This window comes from Hibiscus syriacus, unplaced genomic scaffold, assembly GCF_006381635.1.
Source record: "Hibiscus syriacus cultivar Baekdansim isolate YM2019G1 unplaced genomic scaffold, ASM638163v2 tig00111366_pilon, whole genome shotgun sequence".
Classification (NCBI taxonomy): Eukaryota; Viridiplantae; Streptophyta; class Magnoliopsida; order Malvales; family Malvaceae; genus Hibiscus; species Hibiscus syriacus.
In genome coordinates, this window is record NW_024063071.1 from 172047 (window position 1) to 193048 (window position 21002).

The 21002-nt window shown below is 36.7% G+C and overlaps 3 protein-coding genes and 1 pseudogene across 3 annotated transcripts; 3 read left to right on the plus strand and 1 right to left on the minus strand.

Moving 5' to 3' along the window:
• The first annotated feature begins 6111 nt into the window (after nt 1–6111).
• Nucleotides 6112–7419, plus strand: LOC120159498 (annotated as a pseudogene).
• Nucleotides 7420–9161: 1742 nt separating this feature from the next.
• On the minus strand, nt 9162–9870 carry LOC120159500 (polyadenylate-binding protein 6-like). Its single transcript, XM_039170090.1, has 3 exons — nt 9857–9870; nt 9555–9805; nt 9162–9454 (listed from the first exon to the last, which is right to left on the minus strand). The coding sequence occupies exons 1-3, from the start codon at nt 9868–9870 to the stop codon at nt 9162–9164; spliced, it is 558 nt and encodes a 185-aa protein (XP_039026021.1).
• Nucleotides 9871–10760: 890 nt separating this feature from the next.
• Nucleotides 10761–16652, plus strand: LOC120159428 (DNA repair protein RadA-like). Its single transcript, XM_039170020.1, has 15 exons — nt 10761–11571; nt 11685–11740; nt 11906–11964; nt 12074–12145; nt 12314–12397; nt 12594–12701; nt 12890–12952; nt 13267–13347; nt 14107–14172; nt 14381–14536; nt 14919–14996; nt 15577–15615; nt 15989–16071; nt 16314–16386; nt 16478–16652. The coding sequence occupies exons 1-15, from the start codon at nt 10850–10852 to the stop codon at nt 16646–16648; spliced, it is 1911 nt and encodes a 636-aa protein (XP_039025951.1). The 5' UTR covers nt 10761–10849; the 3' UTR covers nt 16649–16652.
• Nucleotides 16653–18873: 2221 nt separating this feature from the next.
• On the plus strand, nt 18874–19963 carry LOC120159430 (2-oxoglutarate-dependent dioxygenase AOP3-like). The gene is made up of 2 exons (XM_039170025.1): nt 18874–19253; nt 19345–19963. The coding sequence occupies exons 1-2, from the start codon at nt 18874–18876 to the stop codon at nt 19916–19918; spliced, it is 954 nt and encodes a 317-aa protein (XP_039025956.1). The 3' UTR covers nt 19919–19963.
• Nucleotides 19964–21002: the final 1039 nt, after the last annotated feature.

Sequence of the window (21002 nt, forward strand, 5' to 3'; positions counted from 1 at the left end):
ATTGACGTCTACAGCTTCAGAATAATCCTCTTTGAGCTGATCACTGGGTAGCCTGTAATGATAAAAAGCACTGAGTGCAACATACATATACATGGATGTGTAAGACCTATTGCGGAAGACGGCTATCGGATAGAGCAAAATCGTAACTGATAATTTGAGAAAATAAAAATTGAAGATAAAAGAGACACAAATTTTACGTGGAAAACCCCTAAATATTATAGGGTAAAAATCACGGGCAACGGTAGAAGGATTTCACTATGAGAAAATAGGAATTACAACTTTTCTCGATCGACCAAGGAGAAAACAATGATAATTCTCTCTTGATAAAAAGGAGAAAACAACTCTCAATAAACTCTCTAAATTCTCTCTAGTATTGGAAGAAAGCTAGAATGCTTTGGGATGAATTTGAAGCTAAATGAGGTAGGGTATTTATAGTTGAAGCGTTAAGGACTAATCTTGTAAATACCCTAAATTACAATGACTAAATTTGTCATTTACCCATTATATAAATTCAAAATTTGGTGGACAAATTTTGACCACATTTGTCGTCCAATCATGCTGCCATTTTCAATGCACCGAAAGTGCAAAGACTTTCAACAATCTCCCACTTGAAGATTTGATTTGGAACAATCATATCTTCACACCATTCTTTCTACCTTGTACCTTCATGTTGCTTATATTTCTGTCAAGCCACAAGAGGATCGACACCAGGTAAATTTATCAGCATTGATTGCCTTCGTCATGAAATCTGCTATGTTGTCTTTGGTATGGATCTTCTGCATATCTACCGTCCCTTCTTCCACCTTTTCAAGAATGAAATGGTACTGAACTCGTATGTGCTTTGTCCTTGAATGAAATGCTGGATTCTTTGCTAGATGCAAGGCGCTTTGACTGTCACAAAACAGAGAGACATACTCTTGATTGTGCCCAAGCTCCTCTAATAGCATCTTCAATCAAATTGCTTCTTTACTGGCTTGTGTAGCTGCTACATATTCTGCTTCTATTGTTGACGTAGCCACAATTGACTGCAATTTTGAAACCCAGCTTACAGCTCCACCAGCAACTTTGAACACATATCATGTAGTATATTTTCTTTTATCCAAATCCTCTGCATAGTCAGAATCTACATACCCATTGATTAGTAAGTTTGATCCTCCGTAACATAATGCAACATTTGAGGTCCCTTTGATGTATCTCAGGATCCTCTTTACTGTATTCCAATGCTCTTTGCCTGGATTCACCATGTACCAACTAACCACTCCCACTGCTTGTGCAATGTATGGTCTTGTGCATATCATAGCGAACATTAAACTTCCCACTTCTGATGCATACGGTACTCGAGACATCTTCATCCTCTCTTTTTCACTGCTAGGACTCATACTGGAAGATAATTTGAAGTTAATAGGAAGAGGGGTAGAAATTGGCTTACAATCTTGCATGTTGAATCGTGACAAGATCTTCTTTAAGTAATTCTTTTGTGAAAGCCAAATCTTCCTATTACTTCTGTCTCGGTGAATTTGTATCCCTAGAATCTTTGTTTGATGATCCCAATTCCTTCATTTCAAATTCTCTAGCCAGTTGTGCCTTCAATTCTGCAATATGATCTTTGTCGGGTCCTGCAACCAATATGTCATCCACATACAACAGCAATATAAAAAAATCGTTATCACCAGACCTCTTGAAATAAGCACAAGGGTCTGCATTAAGTCTGTTGTATCCAAGGCACATAATGAAGGAATCAAATCTCTTATACCAACACCTCGGCGCCTACTTTAGACCGTATAGAGATTTGTTCAACCTGTAAATCAAGTTCTTCTTTTCTTTTTCTTCAAAACCTTCATGCTAGAGCATATAAATTTCTTCTTCAAGATTTCCATGAAGAAAAGCTTGTTTTAACATCTAGATGCTCTAGATGTAAGTCCAATGTAGCACACATTTCCAAAACTACTCGAACTGTTGTTAGTCGAACCGCAGGAGAAAATATTTCATTGAAATCAATACCTTCTTTTTGAGCATATCCTTTGACCACCAGTCTTGCACGATACCTCTCAACTTGATCGTCACTATTTCGCTTGATTTTAAAGACCCATTTGTTACCAATTGGCTTCCTTCCTTGTGGTAGTGGCACAAGGTCTCATGTATTATTTTTATGAAGGGCTTCGATTTCTTCTAGCATCACCATCATCCATAGTGAAGCATCTGAGTTGTTTATTGCCTCCTGGTATGTTGATGGCTCACCGTCCTCTGTTAAAAGGCAGTATGCAATATTGTCTTCTATAACATAATCTGAGTGCCAATTGGGACGTCTTCTCACACGATCTGATTGACGAGTTGTTGGAGCTTCAGAACTCTCTGGTTCTTGTTCATCATGTGCTGGTTTTGCTTCAGAAGAATCTCCTTGTTCAAACTCCTTTTCCATATGTATTTGTGTAGTCTCTGACTTTTCAGCACTACCATCTTCTTCTTTTCTTTGTAGCTTATCTTCTACAAAGATAACATCTCTGCTAATGATCACTTTGTGGGCAGTGAGATCCCACAAGCGATACCCCTTTACACCATCAGCATATCCCAAGACTTTGCATTTCCTGGATTTTGGATCCAGCTTTGAGATTTCTTGGGAGTTGTACATCAAGTACACAATACTTCCAAATACATGGAGGTTTGAATAATCAGCTGGTTTACCAGTCCACATCTCCATTGGTGTCTTCAGCTCTATTGCAGTTGATGGAGCTCGATTCTCCAAATAACAGGCAGTATTGACTGCTTCTGCCCAGAATGATTTTTCTAGGCCTGCATCCCTCAACATTGCTCTTGTTCTTTCTAACAAGGTTTTGTTCATCCACTCTGCCACTCTATTTTGTTGAGGAGTGTTCGCTACTGTGAACTGTCTTTTGATGTCTTCTTTCCTGTAAAAGTCATCAAATTCTTCGCTTGTGTATTCTCCTCCATTATCTGTTCTGAAACACTTGATCTTATTTCCAGAATCAAGTTTCACCCGTGCTTTGAAGTTTTTGAAAGTGGAAAACATATCTGACTTCTTCTTAATATGGTACACCCAACATCTCCTGGAGTAGTCATCAATAAATGAGACAAAGTATTTTGCTCCGCCTAGGGATATAACTGGTGCTTGCCATACGTCAGAGTGAACCAATTCTAGAACACTTTTGTCTCTAGAATTTGATGTGTTGAATTTCAACCGGTGCTGCTTACTTGTTATGCAATGCTCACACAAAGGAAGTGATACCTTTATTAAGTCCGGAAGTAGCTTTTGCTCCACAAGGACTTTCATTCCTTGTTCTAACATATGTCCAAGTTTCTGATGCCATATCATTGCCGAATCTGAACTACATGAGGCAACAGAGGCTTATGCTTCTACCAAAGTCTCTCCCTTCAGCATTTACAAGTTTGCATCTATCTTTTCACCTTCCAACACCATAAGTGCTCCACGGAACACCTTCATGATTCCTTTTCGTGTTTCAATCTTGCTTGCATTATTATCCAACAATCCGTAGGATAATAAATTTTTCTTCAGGCCTTTCACGTGTCGCACATCTCGAACAACTTTAATTGTTCCATCATACATCTTCAATTTGATGGTTCCCACACCAACGATCTCTAATGCATGATCATTGCAACTATACACAGATCCTCGTGAGACATGTTCATAATGATGGAACCATTCTCTTCTTGAGGTCATGTGATATGTTGCTCCCGAATCAATGAGCCATATATCTGCAAATCTTTTTCTGCCTTCCACGGTGGTTGACGCTTCACAGCAATGAGCATCTCCGTCATCTAAAGTGTTTGTGGTATTGCCTTGTGGATTGGAGTTTTTATTTAGACTCCAACAATCCTTCTTCAAGTGACCCTTCTTTCCACAGTTGTAGCATTTTAAATTCTTCTTGCTTCTCGACTTTGATCTACCATGTTTGTGACTGCTGCTTTGGCCACGTTCTGTTGATCTCCCTCTCATCATTGTCAACGCTTCTGCTTTTTGCATATTTACTTGTCTGTCTTCCTTATTCTTGCGCCGATTTTCTTCTTGTAGAACAGCAGTTGCAACGTCATCGAAGACTAGACTGGTGACATTATTGTTTGTCAAGTTGATGATGTGTTGATCATACGAATCCGATAGACTTTGAAGTAGAAGTTCATAACGTTCTTGTTCTCCTATTGTACATCTTAAGGATGTAAGCTGAGAAAATAACGTGTTCAGTGTGTTTAAGTGCTCCGTCACTGAAGTAGATTCTGACATCCAGAGAGTATACAATTTTCTCTTAAGAAAAATTTTATTGCGCAACGATGTGGCCTCGTACAATTTGGTGAGATGATCCCATATTTCCTTAGCTGTCTTTTTCTCCTCGATGCTTGGCAATACTTCATCTGCTAATGCTAGATGAAAGTTTGTCATAGCATTCCCGTCCATCTCGTTCCATTTGTTGTCATCTATGAAATCCACCGGCCTTTCACTGATAGATGCTAGACAATCGTCTTTCCTCAAGATGGCCTTCATCTTCAATTTCCACAATGAAAAATTTCTCCCATTGAATTTTTCAATATCAAATTTCGTTGCCATAGCTTCTTTTATGAATAGCTCCCATTATTTCGCTATCGTGAATAGTTCTCTGGAACCTTCAAAGAATGGATAATAACTTCTTACTTTCTTATGTTGGAGGATCCACCTTTTGGTGGCAACCACAAAGACAATAAGCAGATATTACACACTCTAATATGGCTCGGATACCAATTATTGCGGAAGACGGCTATCGGATAGAGCAAAATCGCAACTGATAATTTGAGAAAATAAAAATTGAAGATAAAATAGACACAAATTTTACGTGGAAAACCCCTAAATAATATAGGGTAAAAATCACGGGCAACGGTAGAAGAATATCACTATGAGAAAATAGGAATTACAACTTTTCTCTATCGACCAAGGAGAAAACAATGATAATTCTCTTTTGATAAAAAGGAGAAAACAACTCTCAAGAAACTCTCTAAATTCTCTCTAGTATTGGAAGAAAGCTAGAATGCTTTGGGATGGTTTTGAAGCTAAATGAGGTAGGGTATTTATAGTTGAAGCCTTAAGGACTAATCTTGTAAATACCCTAAATTACAATGACTAAATTTGTCATTTACCCATTACATAAATTCAAAATTTGGTGGCCAAATTTTGACCACATTTGCCGTCCAATTATGTTGCCATTTTCAATGCACCGAAAGTGCAAAGACTTTCAACAAGACCTATGATCGAGAAGGGAGATATTCAGATGATTGTTGATCCCGGGTTGGAAAATGAATTGACGTCAATGCTGCCTGGAAAGCTGTGGAGATAGCTATGTTGCGTGCACTGCAAGCTTCATTGCAAAGACCAGACATCAGTCATGTATTAGCAGAACTCAAGGAATGTCTTGAAAGAAATTATGAGAGGGTCCTAAGTACTGAGAAGACCTCCTGGGAGATGGATCCAGATATGCTTCCCGTTGCTAGGTAGTGTGTTAGGAATTGAAAAATAAGGAAGAATTTGAATCAATATCTACGATAGTGAAAGACCTTTTAGCCAGAAAGTTGTTGGATTTGTTATTGCTTAGAATATAAATATTTATATATATCATGTTAATCATATTTAAATACTTTTATACCTGTAACAAATACATTTTAAGATATTTACACATATAATATTTATATTATTGTGTAAGTCTATGAGACCTGGATGAATGTGTTGTCTCTATACCCTATTTTTCTTCTCAGTATTTTGCCAACATCTCCTGCACATGCAGGGTTGCTCTTAGGTTCAAATCCATGGACGTCACTGCTCTTTGTTATTATCCCACCTACCTCTCGTCGTTTCAATATAAATGCACTCAAAACTTCATAAATGTAAAACCTTCTCCCATCTATTCCTTTTATGACTAAGCAGAGATTTTAATTTTGAAAAGAAAAAAAAATCTCAAAAACAAATTTGGTTTATAATATCTATCTAAAATGTAGGACATGAATGATAATAAATTCCAGCTACTCTCATTTATTGGCCATTATCAACCCCCAGCTTATAAGACCAAACTCAGAATTCAAAGCTTCAAAATACAATGAAATGTTAATGATAATGGAGGTTTATAGTAGATGGTTCATGTTTATAGTGTTTGCATTTGCATTAGTAAGCAAAGGGTAAGCTCAAGAATCGACCACTCTTGTTCCAGCAATCATGACGTTTGGTGACTCAGTGGTGGATGTGGGGAATAATGACTATCTCCCCACCATCTTCAAGGCTAATTACCCTCTTTATGGGAGGGACTTTGCCGATCAAAAGCCTACCGGGAGGTTCTGCAATGGGAAATTGGCCACTGACATCACTGGTAAGTGGAAGATGGTAGCCTGATTTCTTTCTTCGTTTCTTCTTTTTGTTTTCTTCTTTTAAGTAGGTCAGATAGAGTTAATAAGCTTGGAACTTGCAGCTGAAACTCTGGGGTTTACTAGTTATCCACCAGCATATCTGAGCCCTGAAGCATCAGAAGAACCTTCTCATTGGAGCCAATTTTGCTTCAGCCGGGTCTGGCTATGATGACAGAGCTGCCGCGTTAAACGTCGGATTTTGATCTTATAACATTGAATCTCAACATCAATATCTTTGCAGTTTAAGTTGTATTTTTCCCTTTTAAAAAAAATCATAGTTTTGCCATGTTATTTGCAGCATGCTATCACATTGACCCAGCAAGTAGAGTATTTCAAGGAGTATCAGGGGAAGCTAGCAAAGGTAGCTGGCAGTAGCAAATCAGCATCCATCATCAAGGATGCACTCTATGTACTGAGTGCTGGAAGCGGTGACTTTCTCCAGAACTACTATGTCAATCCTTTACTTAACCATGCCTATACTCCTGACCAGTATGGCTCCTTCCTCATTGAGGCCTTCACAACTTTCGTCAAGGTATGTAATTTGCTTCCTTTTTTGCTAGTCTTCAGGATAGTGAGTGTTGGATACAAGTATTAATTTGCTTCCTTTCGGGTTATTTGTCTGCTAAACAGAACACGTATGGCTTGGGAGTCGGGAAAATTGGAGTTACTTCCCTTCGTCCCTTAGGTTGCATTCCCTTAGCGAGAACCTTGTTTGGTAACCGTGAGAATGGATGTGTGACCGATTCAATACCGACGCTCAGCAATTCAACAAAAAGCTCAATACAGCCGCAGCCAATCTCCAGAAGCAGTACCCTGATCTCAAATTGTGGTTTTCGACATTTTCAAGGCACTATCTGATGTTGTTAAATCCCCATCGGTAAGGGAAGAGATTCCTCCATATCTTAGTCTAGCGGAGAAAAATAATCTCTTTTAATGATTAACAGAATTGATATATGTAATCACTGAACATGACTTTGGTAGGTTTCGTGGAAGCAACGAGAGGCTTCTGTGGAACAGGGACCGTAGAGACGGCTGCATTCTTGTGCAATCCGCATACACCGGGAACTTGTTCGTATGCCTCCCAGTATGTGTTTTGGGACAGTGTTCATCCATCTCAGGCTGCTAATCAAGTCCTTTCTATTATTACCTTTATCAAAAGGTGACTCGTATTGCAGTAGCTTGTATTTGTAGTTAACCTTCTTTTTTCCTCAATTTATCCTGATTTTTTATTTACAATTCCTAAATGTAGTATCTTAGGACCAAGAAAATGAAATGATACAGATAACAGCGTAGGAAAAAATTGAAGAAAAAGTTGTAGGACTGGAAAAGGCAATCAATAGAGAACTCCAAATATTCTTCAGAAATGAGAAACAAGAAACTGTTCTTTCTCCCTTCTAATTTTTTATACAGAGCTGGATCATGTCAATTCTAAGTGATTCACAAAACTGAAAATCTCCCAAGGAAAAGTGTAAGCATGTTAGAAATGTGTAATGGCACTGTCTAATAGCCCAAGCAACAGGAAGATTTGAGGTTGGCAAAAGTAGCAGCATCGGTACTGGTACTGGTACTGGTCCTGGCATTTGCCTCCTTTAGCACTTGGATTGGCTTGTCCTCCAGTGCCAAGGAATTTGGACAATCAAGTAGCTTGATCACATCAGTCTTCATCTCCTGCGGCTGTCCTGATACCTTCGTGGCGTGTTTAGGCCGAGAGATAGAGAATTTATTAGAAAGTGCAATACTAACCAAACAAAAACATTCTCCTAAAATAGAAGTTTGCTGGGAATTTAGGCTGCAGACCTTAAGATTCCCCACAAATAAATGACTTAAGTTTGAGTATCCAGGGGATGTTGCTGCAGTAACAAATTGGATAGCTTCTAGTGCTACAGAAGAGTTTTCAGTAGGTTTACACCTTTTGTTCTCCCTCTTTCTGAAACCTACTTTCTTATTCCCAGGATTGATAAGATCCAGGTCTCTGATCCGAACACTAGAGTTATAGCCTGTAACATAAGGGATTAAGAAGTCAAGTAGAATCCATGCTTAATCTTGTTACAAAAGCAAAATCTAATCAGTCACACAAGTAAGCAAAAAACAAAAAAGAATGTTAAATAATAAGTTGTTACGAGTTTCCATTAGCAAATATGTAGAGTACACAAATTAAAAAACTATCCATTTACAGAGGTAGTTCATACATGCTGCCTGAACATGCAATCTCGTCTGAACCCAGCGATGCTTGGGTTCATGTGTCTCATTTCATCCTGCTAAGTCACAAGAAATACACAAATAATAGTCAGAATGGAGCTGCATAACAAAAATATATGTATAGTTTCCAAGAAAAACCAGACATGCTTACATATGAGAATTTTCGCTGTCCATCTGTTGTTGTAAAAGGATACTGAATACCGACGTTTGCAACAAAAGGATGCTGATATAAGGATGCTGGAACAGGTGTGGGGAAACAGCAGTGCAAGGGGAGATTATAGTAAAATGGGTGGTGGAACTGAGGGGTAGCACCTTTGCAACTAGATTGATATGAGGATTGTACTGGGGTGTTTTGCCCATAATATTTCTGCAATTCCTTAGAGCGGTCTTCTTTACGTTGAGCTACTGCTACATATAGAAACTTCCACACAAATAAGGCCCCTAAATAATTTCAATATTCGAATTAGTAACCATGCACTGTTACTCAAAACTTCAAAGGTCTACAAAAGAAATCAAAGCTCAAATCATTAGGACAGAGGTAAAAGGGCAGAGAGAACTTTGTCTCACGATCAAGTCCATGAAAAGCTTCCATTGCTTCTTCGGGAGAGGAAAAGCACACGGCCAAATCCCTTACTCGTCCCATTCTCATGGCACATCACCCTAGCTGAGGTTATTTGTCCAAAGCGACCAAAAAGTTCTTGTAATCTTTTGTCGTCGATGGATACATTAAGGTTCTTCACGTAGAGATTCGAAGCCTTTGATTTCTCGAAACGGCGGTCGAACACATCCTTGTACTTATGTTTCAATAGCTTTGTCCTTTCAGCCTTCTTTTGAGCCCTTCCCACAAACAAATTCTTTGAACCTGCTAAACAAATCAATTTCATACATGTAAATGATAACTATTTTAGATGAACTACCGAGTTTTAAAAGGGGAAAACATAAAAAAAAATGATCAATTTTACCAAGTTGTATACCATTCATCGCCTCCAGAGCCTTCTTAGCATCATCTGGAGATTGGAAGTTGACAATCCCAAAACCTCTTGAGACCCCCTTATCATCCTTCATGATAACTGCACTACTTATCTTCCCATATCCAGAAAACATTTCTTTTAGACGATCCTCTGTAATGTCATCAAAGAATTTTTTCACATAGAGATTTGTGAACTTCTCTTCTTCAGCAGGTGTCCTCTCACACTTCCTGACGAACACATATCTGCCATGGAAGTGCAACAACCAAATCAAGCAAAGCAAATAGGGTAATCACAGAAGTATAGCCATTCCTCTAACGAGCATAAATTAGACATTCCTCTCCTCAGAAGATGAGTGATTGATTTTGGCAAGTGATGGCCTTTGGGATGTTTTGTCTAATGAAGAATCGTAAGTTAGCTCGGAAAGAACTAAGATGACAACGGAGGCTTGCAGGGGATGATAACAACAGTGCATTGCCACCTACCTATCATGTTTCTCACAAGGTTCTTAAGAAAGCTCTTTCTGAACACAGTCATGATAACATCTCCGTCATTGTTGTCGGCCTCAAGAATTCAAAGCTAACGTCCCAGAACAAGCTTCAAAAGGTAAGGAAGAAGGAAGACAACTGAGGTTGAAGATGTATAGACAGTGTTGTAATGTAAACAACAACGTGGTATCTAACCTTGGAGACTTGTGGCTTTAGTTAACTTTCTTAAAGTCCAAGTAGCAGAAGGCATGAGAATTTTATATATGTGTCTTTGTTATGATAATGTAGTTTTTCCTTATTTGGACTATAACTATACTTCCATCTTCTGAATGGAAGCTTTAAAACTTATAGTCAAAGAATCGTACCTTTCTCTCCTATACGTATTACTGATATTTGATAATTATATTGTCAAATATTCGATAGATCAATTAATAATTACTAATAATCAGTTAGTTTAGTGGATAAGACACTAGGTCATTTAAACAAGGTTAGACGTTTGAATCCTAACGTTTGTGAATAGAGCAAATTAGGTTAGGAAGGTCGCCCTCGCCTCTGCAGTACCCGATCTGAATTAGTCGATCAATAGATCGGATATAAGTGTGTAATTAAAAAAATCAAAAATATATTTTTAATTAAAAAAACAATAACGCACATTTAATGATGATTTTAAAAAACAAAAATTAAATAATCAAAACGGAAATGTAAAAATAGTTGTGTGAAACCCTAAGCTAAACCCTGGTTTAAGGAGAGGACACAAGTCCTATCTTCCTTCCATTCCCATTTTACTGCAAAGTTTCTCTTATGCAGATCGTAGAAATGAAAGTCTTGAGATCGATTTACTTCACCCATAATCTCTTCATCCACCGCAATCTCTCCAGAACCCATGTTTCATTCTCCTCCTTTTCCCGCCATTTCCACTCCTCCAACCCCCGGTTCGCTCTAAATTCTTTGGAGACCGATGGAACCCAAAGGACCCCGCATGTGTGGACCGCCTACGAGGGACTTACCGGCGACCTTTCTACGCCAAGCAGCAGACATAAAGGCTTTACCCAGGGTAACGAGTTAGGTTCAGGAGAGGAAGCAGATGCGGGTTTCGAGACCGAGAGGACTTTTGAGAAGGCTAAAAATGATAATTTGAGCAATGGAGACGAAATCCAGAAGGCCAAAAATGCTTGTTATTCCCCCAAGGAAAACACTGAAGGGATGAGTCGAAAGAAGGCATTTTTGGATAATGGGTTGGGATTGGGGGATATTCTTGGAAATAAGAAGAAAGGGAAAGGTAAATTTAAGTGGGTTTGTGAGATTTGTGGGTACTCAGATGGACAGTGGTGGGGAGTTTGCCGTTCTTGTGATCGTTCTGGGACGATGAAAAAGTTTATGGAAGGGGAGACTAAGAACAGAGGGCTCGAATTTTCGGAAACTTTGGCGCGTTCTTGGCTACCAAAGGATGCAGGGAATGTGGAACCTGTAAAATTGATTGATGTTAACCGTGGTGTTAAGAAGATGGATTACCGGATTCCACTGTAACCCACCCCACCCCCCACAAAAAGAAAAAAAAAACCCACTTAAGTTGTTGAAGCATTGTACTTAGGTTTGTATTGATATATGCTTTTTGTTTGGTATGCTTAATATGTAGGTTTGGTCCCTTTGGAAGTGAAGTTGCTAGGGTGCTTGGAGGCGGTCTTGTTCCAGGTCTGCATAGTCTCCATGCTGAATAATTTTGTGATTACGGCTGCGAAAAAAAAGTTTGAAAATGGAAAGAAAACATGATGATGTTATCCAAGGTTTTCTTAACTAATTGATGTTGAGTTCTTGATGGAAGCTTATTTCTTTTGTGCATACTTTACCGATTTACAGGCTCATTGGTTTTGATCGGTGGTGATCCTGGTGTTGGAAAGAGTACCCTTCTGTTGCAGGTACGAAATTGTTGCATTTAGGGTGCTCATGCTTCTATGTTCTCTTTTTCACATTCTTTAATTGGTAACACCTGTCGTATAATGTTAAGTTTCATTCCACCTTTGAAAGATGGCTGCGCTAATTGCTGAGGGGCATGACTGTGACCAGCCCGCTTGTGTTGTTTATGTATCTGGTGAAGAGGTTAGTTTTGTTCAAATTTCAAAGCTTTACTAGGTTAGAGTTTGAACATATAGATAAGTCATTAACCTTAGCTTATGATTATTGTGACTGTTTTACTATGAGCATGAATGAGTATATTTATTTGGCATGTTAAGAGTGTTAAATATGAGTCCGGCTTCCTCACCGCAGAGTGTAGAACAAATTAGCAGCAGAGCTGAACGTATGAAGATCGGAGCAAATGAACTTTACCTTTATGCTGGTACTGATATTGAGGTAAATGATTCTGGATATATGCATATAAATGATAAATACTTCTCATAACTTTTCCCCACTTTATTTTCTGTCATCCTCTTCCAAATTGAAAGAGCATTGCTGATTTACTCTAGCAGTAAATGAAATCTATGATTTTCCATATACTGAGAACCAGTTGATGAATCCTAAAACAATTGGTGGATTTGCTGCCTTTCAGGACATATTGAAGAAAATTCAGCCCCTCTCACCACGGGCCCTAATTGTTGATTCAGTTCAGACTGTTTACTTAAAGGAAGTTACTGGAAGTGCTGGAGGCCTCTCACAGGTTGGAATATATAGAATGTTTAGTTATTAGCACTACTTATTATCATCAGCCATTCTCCCTTGGTATAAATTTCAACCAGTTTCCTTTTTAAGTCGTTAGCATTAGCAATATGTGTATGCCTTCTAGGGAAGGGGAGGTCATCATATTTGTTAAGTAGTGAGTAGCGACACTATTTTAGTCAATGGCAGGTCAGGGAATGTACATCAGCTTTGTTGCGGTTTGCGAAGAAAACCAACATCCCAGTTCTTTTGGTAAGCATATAGTTCCTACTCTCAAATAGGCTGATGTAATATTTTTTATGAGTATATTTTTAAATTGTTAAATGAGATGGAGTATTTTTAACTTGTTAAATTAGGAGAGTAGCTTGATTAGTCAAGAAGTAGTTTTATTGCATCTGGTTTGGATGGTTCTCAAGTGTTCTCTTTCATGGCTGTTCCTTTGTTTGAAATTTCGCCTGCATTTTATTACTATCGGTTCTGAATTCTACTTTTCTACTCTTCTGGTTATGAATTTTACTTTATGAATATTACTTTTCTACTCTTCTGATCCTTTTTTATGATGTCAGGCTGGACATGTAACAAAATCTGGTGATATAGCTGGACCTCGTGTCTTGGAGCACATTGTAGATGCTGTCTTATATCTGGAAGTTGGTACCATGGCCTCATTTTTTTTCTTCCCTTTTCACTATTGCTAATCTTATTGTCTTCATCTTGGTCTTTCTATATTATATCTCAACTTTCTTTCATTTTTGTTGAGCTTATATTTCCCCCTTTCATTTTCTTAAGAATATTTTGTGGTGGCATATTTTGGCGGTGACTATATTTAGTAGTTTGTCTTGCAGGGAACCTGCATTAATAAACTAAATATCTGCCTTTTTATGGACTTGTAAAGTATTGCAGCAAAGATTGTTGAAGATTTAGTACAAATTTTTGAAGGGAAAGTTATTTTTTAATATAACGGAGTGAAACCTAGGAACACAAATCTACAGATCATTGCAATTTAGGACTAGTTTTCAGTGTCTTGTGATTATAAAACACAAATAAATAAAGCTTATCTAAGCGATCCATTATCAGATGTTAGCTCAAATTTAAATAGTGAAATGTTCTTTAACTTTGCAAAAGTATGGATTTATTCTCTTTAATGTTCATAGATGCTGAATAAGATGCTTCTGTTTCCTACGAAATTTGTATTCAAGTATAACTGATTGGATTGTCCGTTTTTGCTTAAATGCATATTTTTTGAATTGTTGAAAATTTCCTATCCTGATTGTAACATATTGTACCATCTTTTTACTCTTCAAAGATTCCATCTATTTCACATTTCAGAAATAGTATGCTTTGTACTTTAAATCAGTTTTTAAGATCATATTCTATAGTTCTGATAACATAACTGCAATCATTTCTAGGGGGAAAAGTGTTCATCGCATCGTTTGCTTCGATCTGTGAAGAATCGTTTTGGGTCAGTTGATGAGGTACCAGTGACCAAGATACTATGCTTTTTGCTTCAATTTTAAGATGAATGACTTGAAGATGCTCAACTTGACTGTATACACTATCTTGTATCACTGTCATTTTAGTTTTTATTTGCTAAAGATTGTTAATGGTTTGTTTTCTTTCAACTCAAATATTTCTTGTGAATTCATCACTGGTTGTTGTCTTGATGGGAATATCTACTGTCAGCTAGGCATATTTGAAATGTCACAACTGGGACTGCAAACTGTTTTAAACCCCAGTGAGATGTTTTTAAGTGATCAGAACTCTGATTCGGAGTTTCTAGCCGGACTTGCTGTTGCTGTAATTATGGATGGATCTCGGGCTTTCCTTATTGAAATTCAGGTACTTCTTTTACCTTTTTTTTTATTTTCTTATTTGCTTCATGTTTCTAACAACATTTTGTTACCCAATAGTTTTGACTGATTAATGTATGCAAAGGTGTAGAACCTTCTATTCCATTATTGAGTACCATATTTAAAATGATGGTCTGTATTTATGAAAAATGAATCTGATAATGTTTGCCTGTATTAGACTGTAAATCTATTTTTTAGTTATCGTTTAACAGTCTTTTAGTAAGTATTTAAAAGGGTGAGGCATATCGTAAATATGAGGCACAAAATAAATAAAGGGAAAATTTCCCATTTTATTTCTATCTCATTGTGTTGCAATGTTTGTTGTTAGTATCTTTGTCCGACAAATGATGTTTATCGACTTCTATCTCTAGGCATTGTGTGTATCTAGCTCAACCGTTTCTAGACATGTGAATGGAATCCAAGCAAGCAGAGCTGATATGATTATCTCTGTAAGTACTATTTAATTCTCCTGCAAACATTTCATCTGTATGGTATGAAGTTTGTCTTTGTCAGTACCGTTACTTTTAATTATGTAGGTTTATATGTTTTTTGCAACAACAAAAAAAAAATGTTGTATCTTATGTTGTATCCTGGAATTCAACTCTCCTACCTCAACTGAGGTAGTTAAATGCACGTTTTCCATTTTTTGTTTATTACTTTTAAGTTTAATGCTAGCGGATCCACTCGTGAGATGATTAGACTAACCTTCAATTTTTTTGTATCCTCGAGATTTGATGATTGCCTACATATTAACATATAATAGGCTTGACGAAAAAGCAAGTTTAGAGGTGGATTACTCTGAAAATACCCCATTGTATCATATTACAACATTATATCAGAATGGCTTTTTAAAGTTATTTAGTTTCATTCTTAAATGTTGAGCTAAATAGTTGCTAGAATCAATCATTTGGTGCTTTTTCACTTTTTGGTAACAGTGATTTACTATCCTGTTTTACAAAGCTGCAATTTTATATATTTTACTATACCGCATTTACAAGACTGCATTCTGTATTGACCGTTTCAATATAGGTCCTCGCCAAGCAAGCTGGTCTGAAGATCCAAGAGAATGTAAGTCAATTGTTTTACTGTTCATCTTCTCTGGTATGCTGTCCCATTCTTCTGGCAGAGTACTTTTCCTTCACCATTATCAGAAGAGATTGTTAATTTAGTTTGATTGTGATTCATTGTTTTTTAGCATGCCCTGTTGATCATCGTCGATATTTTGAAATTTAACTTTCATTTGGTAGAATATGTTTTGACCATGTGATTCTTTTAAGCAATAGAAAGTACCTAAGTGGGAGTCCCTACTCCCTCCAGCTTAGTTATTGTTTTTCTTTTTTTTATTTGTTTAATTCTTACTCTTTCGTCCAAGTATGGATTATATTCATCATTAATCGTTCTTTTTGAACACTTGTGTAATTTTCAATACTTTTTCTACCAGGCTGTATTTCTAAATGTTGTAAGCGGAGTATCGTTGACAGAGACTGCTGGGGATCTTGCAATAGCAGCATCAGTTTGTAGCAGGTATAGTTTTTCTTTTTCATTAGATTATGATTCCAGAATACAGTTCTTTTACTTGTTTTTATCGCTTCCCTTCGTGTCACACACCTAATTTGTAGAATAATGTCGCAGCATCAGTTTGTAGCAGGCCTTCAAGTTCCTGGGCACAGCATCTAGACAATTTATTTTTTACGTGTTGAGTGTTATCGAATATTTAATATATATATATCTAAATCGCTAAACTCATGTCTAATGTCTCCACCCAGCTTCTTAGAGTTTCCTATTCCCAGCGGTGTAGCGTTCATCGGTGAAATCGGTCTTGGTGGTGAGATTCGCATGGTAAACTCCTACTTTCCCTGTTATGTTTTCTTTTTTGTCGCAAACCGTACATCGATGAATGCAAAACTTCGTTTTGTTGCATGTATTTTAGGTACCAAGAATGGACAAAAGAGTGAGCACAGTCGCAAAACTGGGATATAAGAAGTGTATAGTACCCAAGTCAGCTGAGAAATCATTGGCGAATCTTGATTTGGGGGAGATGGAGATGATTGGCTGCAATGATTTGAAGGGGGTCATCAATACAGTGTTTACTAAAAACTGAAAAAGGAAGAGTATCAAACGTGTAAGAATATATTATCTCTATGTATGCATGTATGTAGTGATTCCCCAAAGAACAAACAAGGTTCAAGGGTGTAGGAGTGTTAATATAAATAGTAGGTACTTAACATTGCTCCCTACTGCATATGTTATGCTTTTTGTTTTATGCAATGGATGAAATCTTTGGACTTGAAATGTTGAAAATCAAACTTGAGGAAGAAAATGAGCCTGTTGAGTCTATGATCCTTGTCAATGGATGTATAATCTCTATATATTTATCTTTTTAATTTAAAAATATAAAATTTAGGCTAGATTAATGACTTCCACAAAAAAAACAAGTTGAATGTAGATTATGCATTTGTTTGTTAATAAATTGTTTTTATATTAATGATTCTATATCTTATCTTTTAGGAGATGGAGTCTACAGCTACAAACCTCCATTTTAATAAATGATTCAAGAGAAAATCATGTCTAGGTTGAGTTCTTAGGGCGTTAATGGATTTGGACTCCTACACATTCTACATTTTATAATTAATGCATGAATGTAGTTTTTTTTTCCTTAAAAAATTATTTGATTTTAGTCGATAATCTTCGGAGTAAGTAGTTAAAAATATATTTTTAAAATATTATTTTTTTGAGTTGCTCGAGAGTTGTTCGAGTCGAATAACAAGTAGTTTGTTTCGGCATGTTAAGAACTCGAGTTGAGTATTTATCGAACTTTGATCTAATCGATCTCAAGTTGCTCACGATTTATCTCGTTTCATTTACAGTCCTAGATTTAATACTCATTACGAACAAAATTCCTCCTCCTCCTCTCAAGTATGGATCGTTCAAAAAGATATTTTATACTTTAATTAGTTAAAGATAATTATAGCATAACTTTTATTTAATTTGATTTAAACATGTCAAAGGAGAGCTTACCGCTTGTGATTTTTCACTCATTTTTAATAATCATAAATTGGGCAAAGAGGATGATATCATTTTGATTATTTTTATATGTAGTCTTAGGAGCACGTGGACTCACCTGAGGGCGGCTCCACTCATATTTTAGAGTTGACTTCAACCCCATTCCTCCATTTCCGGAACCCTCTTTTTTTTATTTATGCTTCCAATTGTCTGGACTTGAAATATTGCTTTTTATTAATATATTTTAAATATTTATTTAATTAAGAGATTAATTTCTGATCGAATTAATTATACTAAATATTATTAATGTGACAATACATGTATAATTAGGGATGGGTATGGGACTCGAATCCGATCAGGTCAGGTTTTTAAAAAAAAAATCAGGTTCGGGTCGAATTTTTTTAAAGGTAGTGTTCGGGTCGGGTTGTATTCAGGTTTAGGTTGAAAAATACCCGACCCGACCCGAAGAAAATAATTTTACCTCATATATTTAGGAATAATTACAATAATATCCCTCTATATATTATTTTTTCAATTAAATCATTGTTTTTATTGAATAAAAATAATATTTTTATTATTATTTTGGGTCGGGTCGCTTTGGATTTTATCTCAAAAATTCGGATCGGATGGAGGGTATATATTATACGGGTCAGGTCATGTGAATCAAAAATCCGACCCAACCTGACCCATGCCCATCCCTATGTATATTAAATTAAAAGTAGGAATGGGATAAGGGAAAATTGTTGAGAGTTAAAATGAATTTGTTTGAGGGGACGGTGGGTGCTAGTTGTAAGGGAACTAGGAATGAGGTTTAGATTCAAATGACCAAATCTGTTGTAATCTTAAGTCGGGCAATTTATTTAGTTTTGACTCTGCAAAGTCATATGTTAAATTATTCATTTCTTATTCCTTAATTTACATAAAGTCCTAGCTAGCTACTACCTCATTCAATTATATATATATACATACATACATAATGTTACTAAATCAAAATAATCACACTATATATTAAAATTATAAAAGTCGGTTTTGTAAGTAGAAGTGACCTGGTACGTTGATCATGAAATCTAGTTTTTCATTTGGACGGAGATCTTGTCTCATTTTTTTAATCAGTCGAAGAAAAAGTCAGCTCCGTTTCGTTAATCTTACGTTGAGTGATCGCCGGTAAATATAGTAGGGGCGGCAGCCGAAAACCATCTTCAACCCTCCACCCTGGGTGCCTATATAAGCAAATCAAATCCATGCAACAAACATCATCGCAAACCCTATATCCTAGTAACAGATACATACCCTCATTTCTCTGCAGAAAATTAAGCTCTGATAATGGCGCCTCACTCCCGATCACCTGCAAGCAAGATACCCGTCATTGATGTTTTCGATGAAAATTCCAAGCCTGGTAGTGACGCTTGGATCTCCAGATGCAAGGACGTTCGAGCAGCGTTGGAGCAATACGGGTGCTTCTTGGCAACGTATGACAAAGTTTCTTCACAGCTCCAGGATGATGTCTTCCTCTCTTTGCAACAATTGTTCAATCTTCCTACACAGATTAAGGTTCAGAACTCTTCTGATAAACCTTATTTTGGTTACTTCAAACACCCTTGCATCCCTCTCTCTGAAAGCATGGGCATTGATAACCCCACCATTCTTGAAGGAACTCAAGGTTTCACCAATCTCATGTGGCCTAACCGGAACAAAACTTTCTGGTATACATTTCTTTCACAAATACAATTCAAAGTTCAAACCCTATATTTTGAGCATGATTTACTAACCCCTTTTTTTGAAATTTTTGATCAGTGAAAGCATACATGCGTACTCGAAGCTGGTGTCGGAACTGGACCGAATGGTGAAAAGAATGGTGTTTGAAAGCTATGGTGTAGGGAAATACTATGGTTCCCACATTAAAGCTACTGATTATCTTCTTCGACTTATCAACTACAGGGTGCCACATGAAGATGAACGTGAGATAGATGCATGTCCTGATCACACTGACAAGAGCTTCATGACCATTCTTCACGATAATGAAGTTGCAGGTCTGCAGGTGAAAACAAAGGATGGTGATTGGATCGGCGTCGAGCCCTCCGGTTCTTCATTCCTCGTCATTGCTGGTGATGCATTCTTGGCATGGAGCAATGGAAGAATACACTCCCCGATCCATCGTGTGATCGCAACAGAAGCTGGAAAGGAAAGATATAGCCTTGCGTTCTTCTCTTTTAGTGGAGAGATTATACAAACGCCCAAGGAGCTTGTTGATGAAGCTCATCCGCAGCTGTTTAAGCCATTTCATAATATGGACTTGCTTCGACTCTATTCCCTCGACGATGTTCAGAAATATGTCGACTTTATTTCCCAAGCCAAATGCGGAGCATGACCACATTTATGTTTTTCTTATATATATTTTCTTTCTGGGATTAAAAAGGCTAGGTTTTACCACATGTGATCTGTTCTTCTTAGAAATGTAGTGTAATCATTGTTTTGTTTTTTTAATCTGTAAAATTGTTCATAGTTCAGTTGTTTTAGTTAAAATAATGGATTCAATGCATTATTAATAACTGCAAATTAAGGATCAATAAATCAATTGCAAATTCCTACTGCATCTAACTAATTATCTAATCTAATTAAGCTAATTAAGGGTCTGTTATGAGCATTAGAAACACATGAAAAATTACATGCATATTATCTTCATTAGAAACAAAAGCTTACTAAACCCTTACTCTGTTCATGTAATCATAAGTAGTTTCATTTGACTACTGAATTATTTCCATTGCTATTTCTAATGCCAGCTTTTGTTTCTTATATTTTGAATTTTTGTCATTTTATGAGGGGTGTGTTTGTTTCTTGAGAAAATTCATGCTCAATATATATATTTTTATGCTGACCCTTGAACAACGTTAATTGCATATTGTTGGCCATTTATCCACTTATTGAATTGCATCTCACTTACACAAAATCACGGAATTTTTTTTACTTTTCTTGTAACCCCCTAGACCCGGCCTATGCGTTTCGACTAAGTCTAGTGGATCACATACATGATTCTTAAAGACATTTTCTGAAACCGTTATTCAATCATTGTAAAATCACATTATAAATGACATGATATTATACTATCAAAACCCAACTGATAAATATAATACCAATAAGTAAAAAAATTTAATTTAAACATGTCTTAAAAATCAAAATCACGATAAAACAAATATTAATAGCAAAAGTGTAATCACTATAAAATCCAATACTTTAAAATTAGGTCCATGTCATCAAAATAAAGTCAACCTGAACGATAAAAATATTACAATCAAATATACTTCAAGAGATATGTTGATCCTCCAAGTGCTCAATCCGGGGTATCTAACCAACAGTATTTGAAAGGGAAAAAAGCATGTTCAAAAGGTGAGCTAGGCTCAGTGTGTCCCACATTACCATAAAATCACAATAGGTACAATAAACGAGTAATAGTT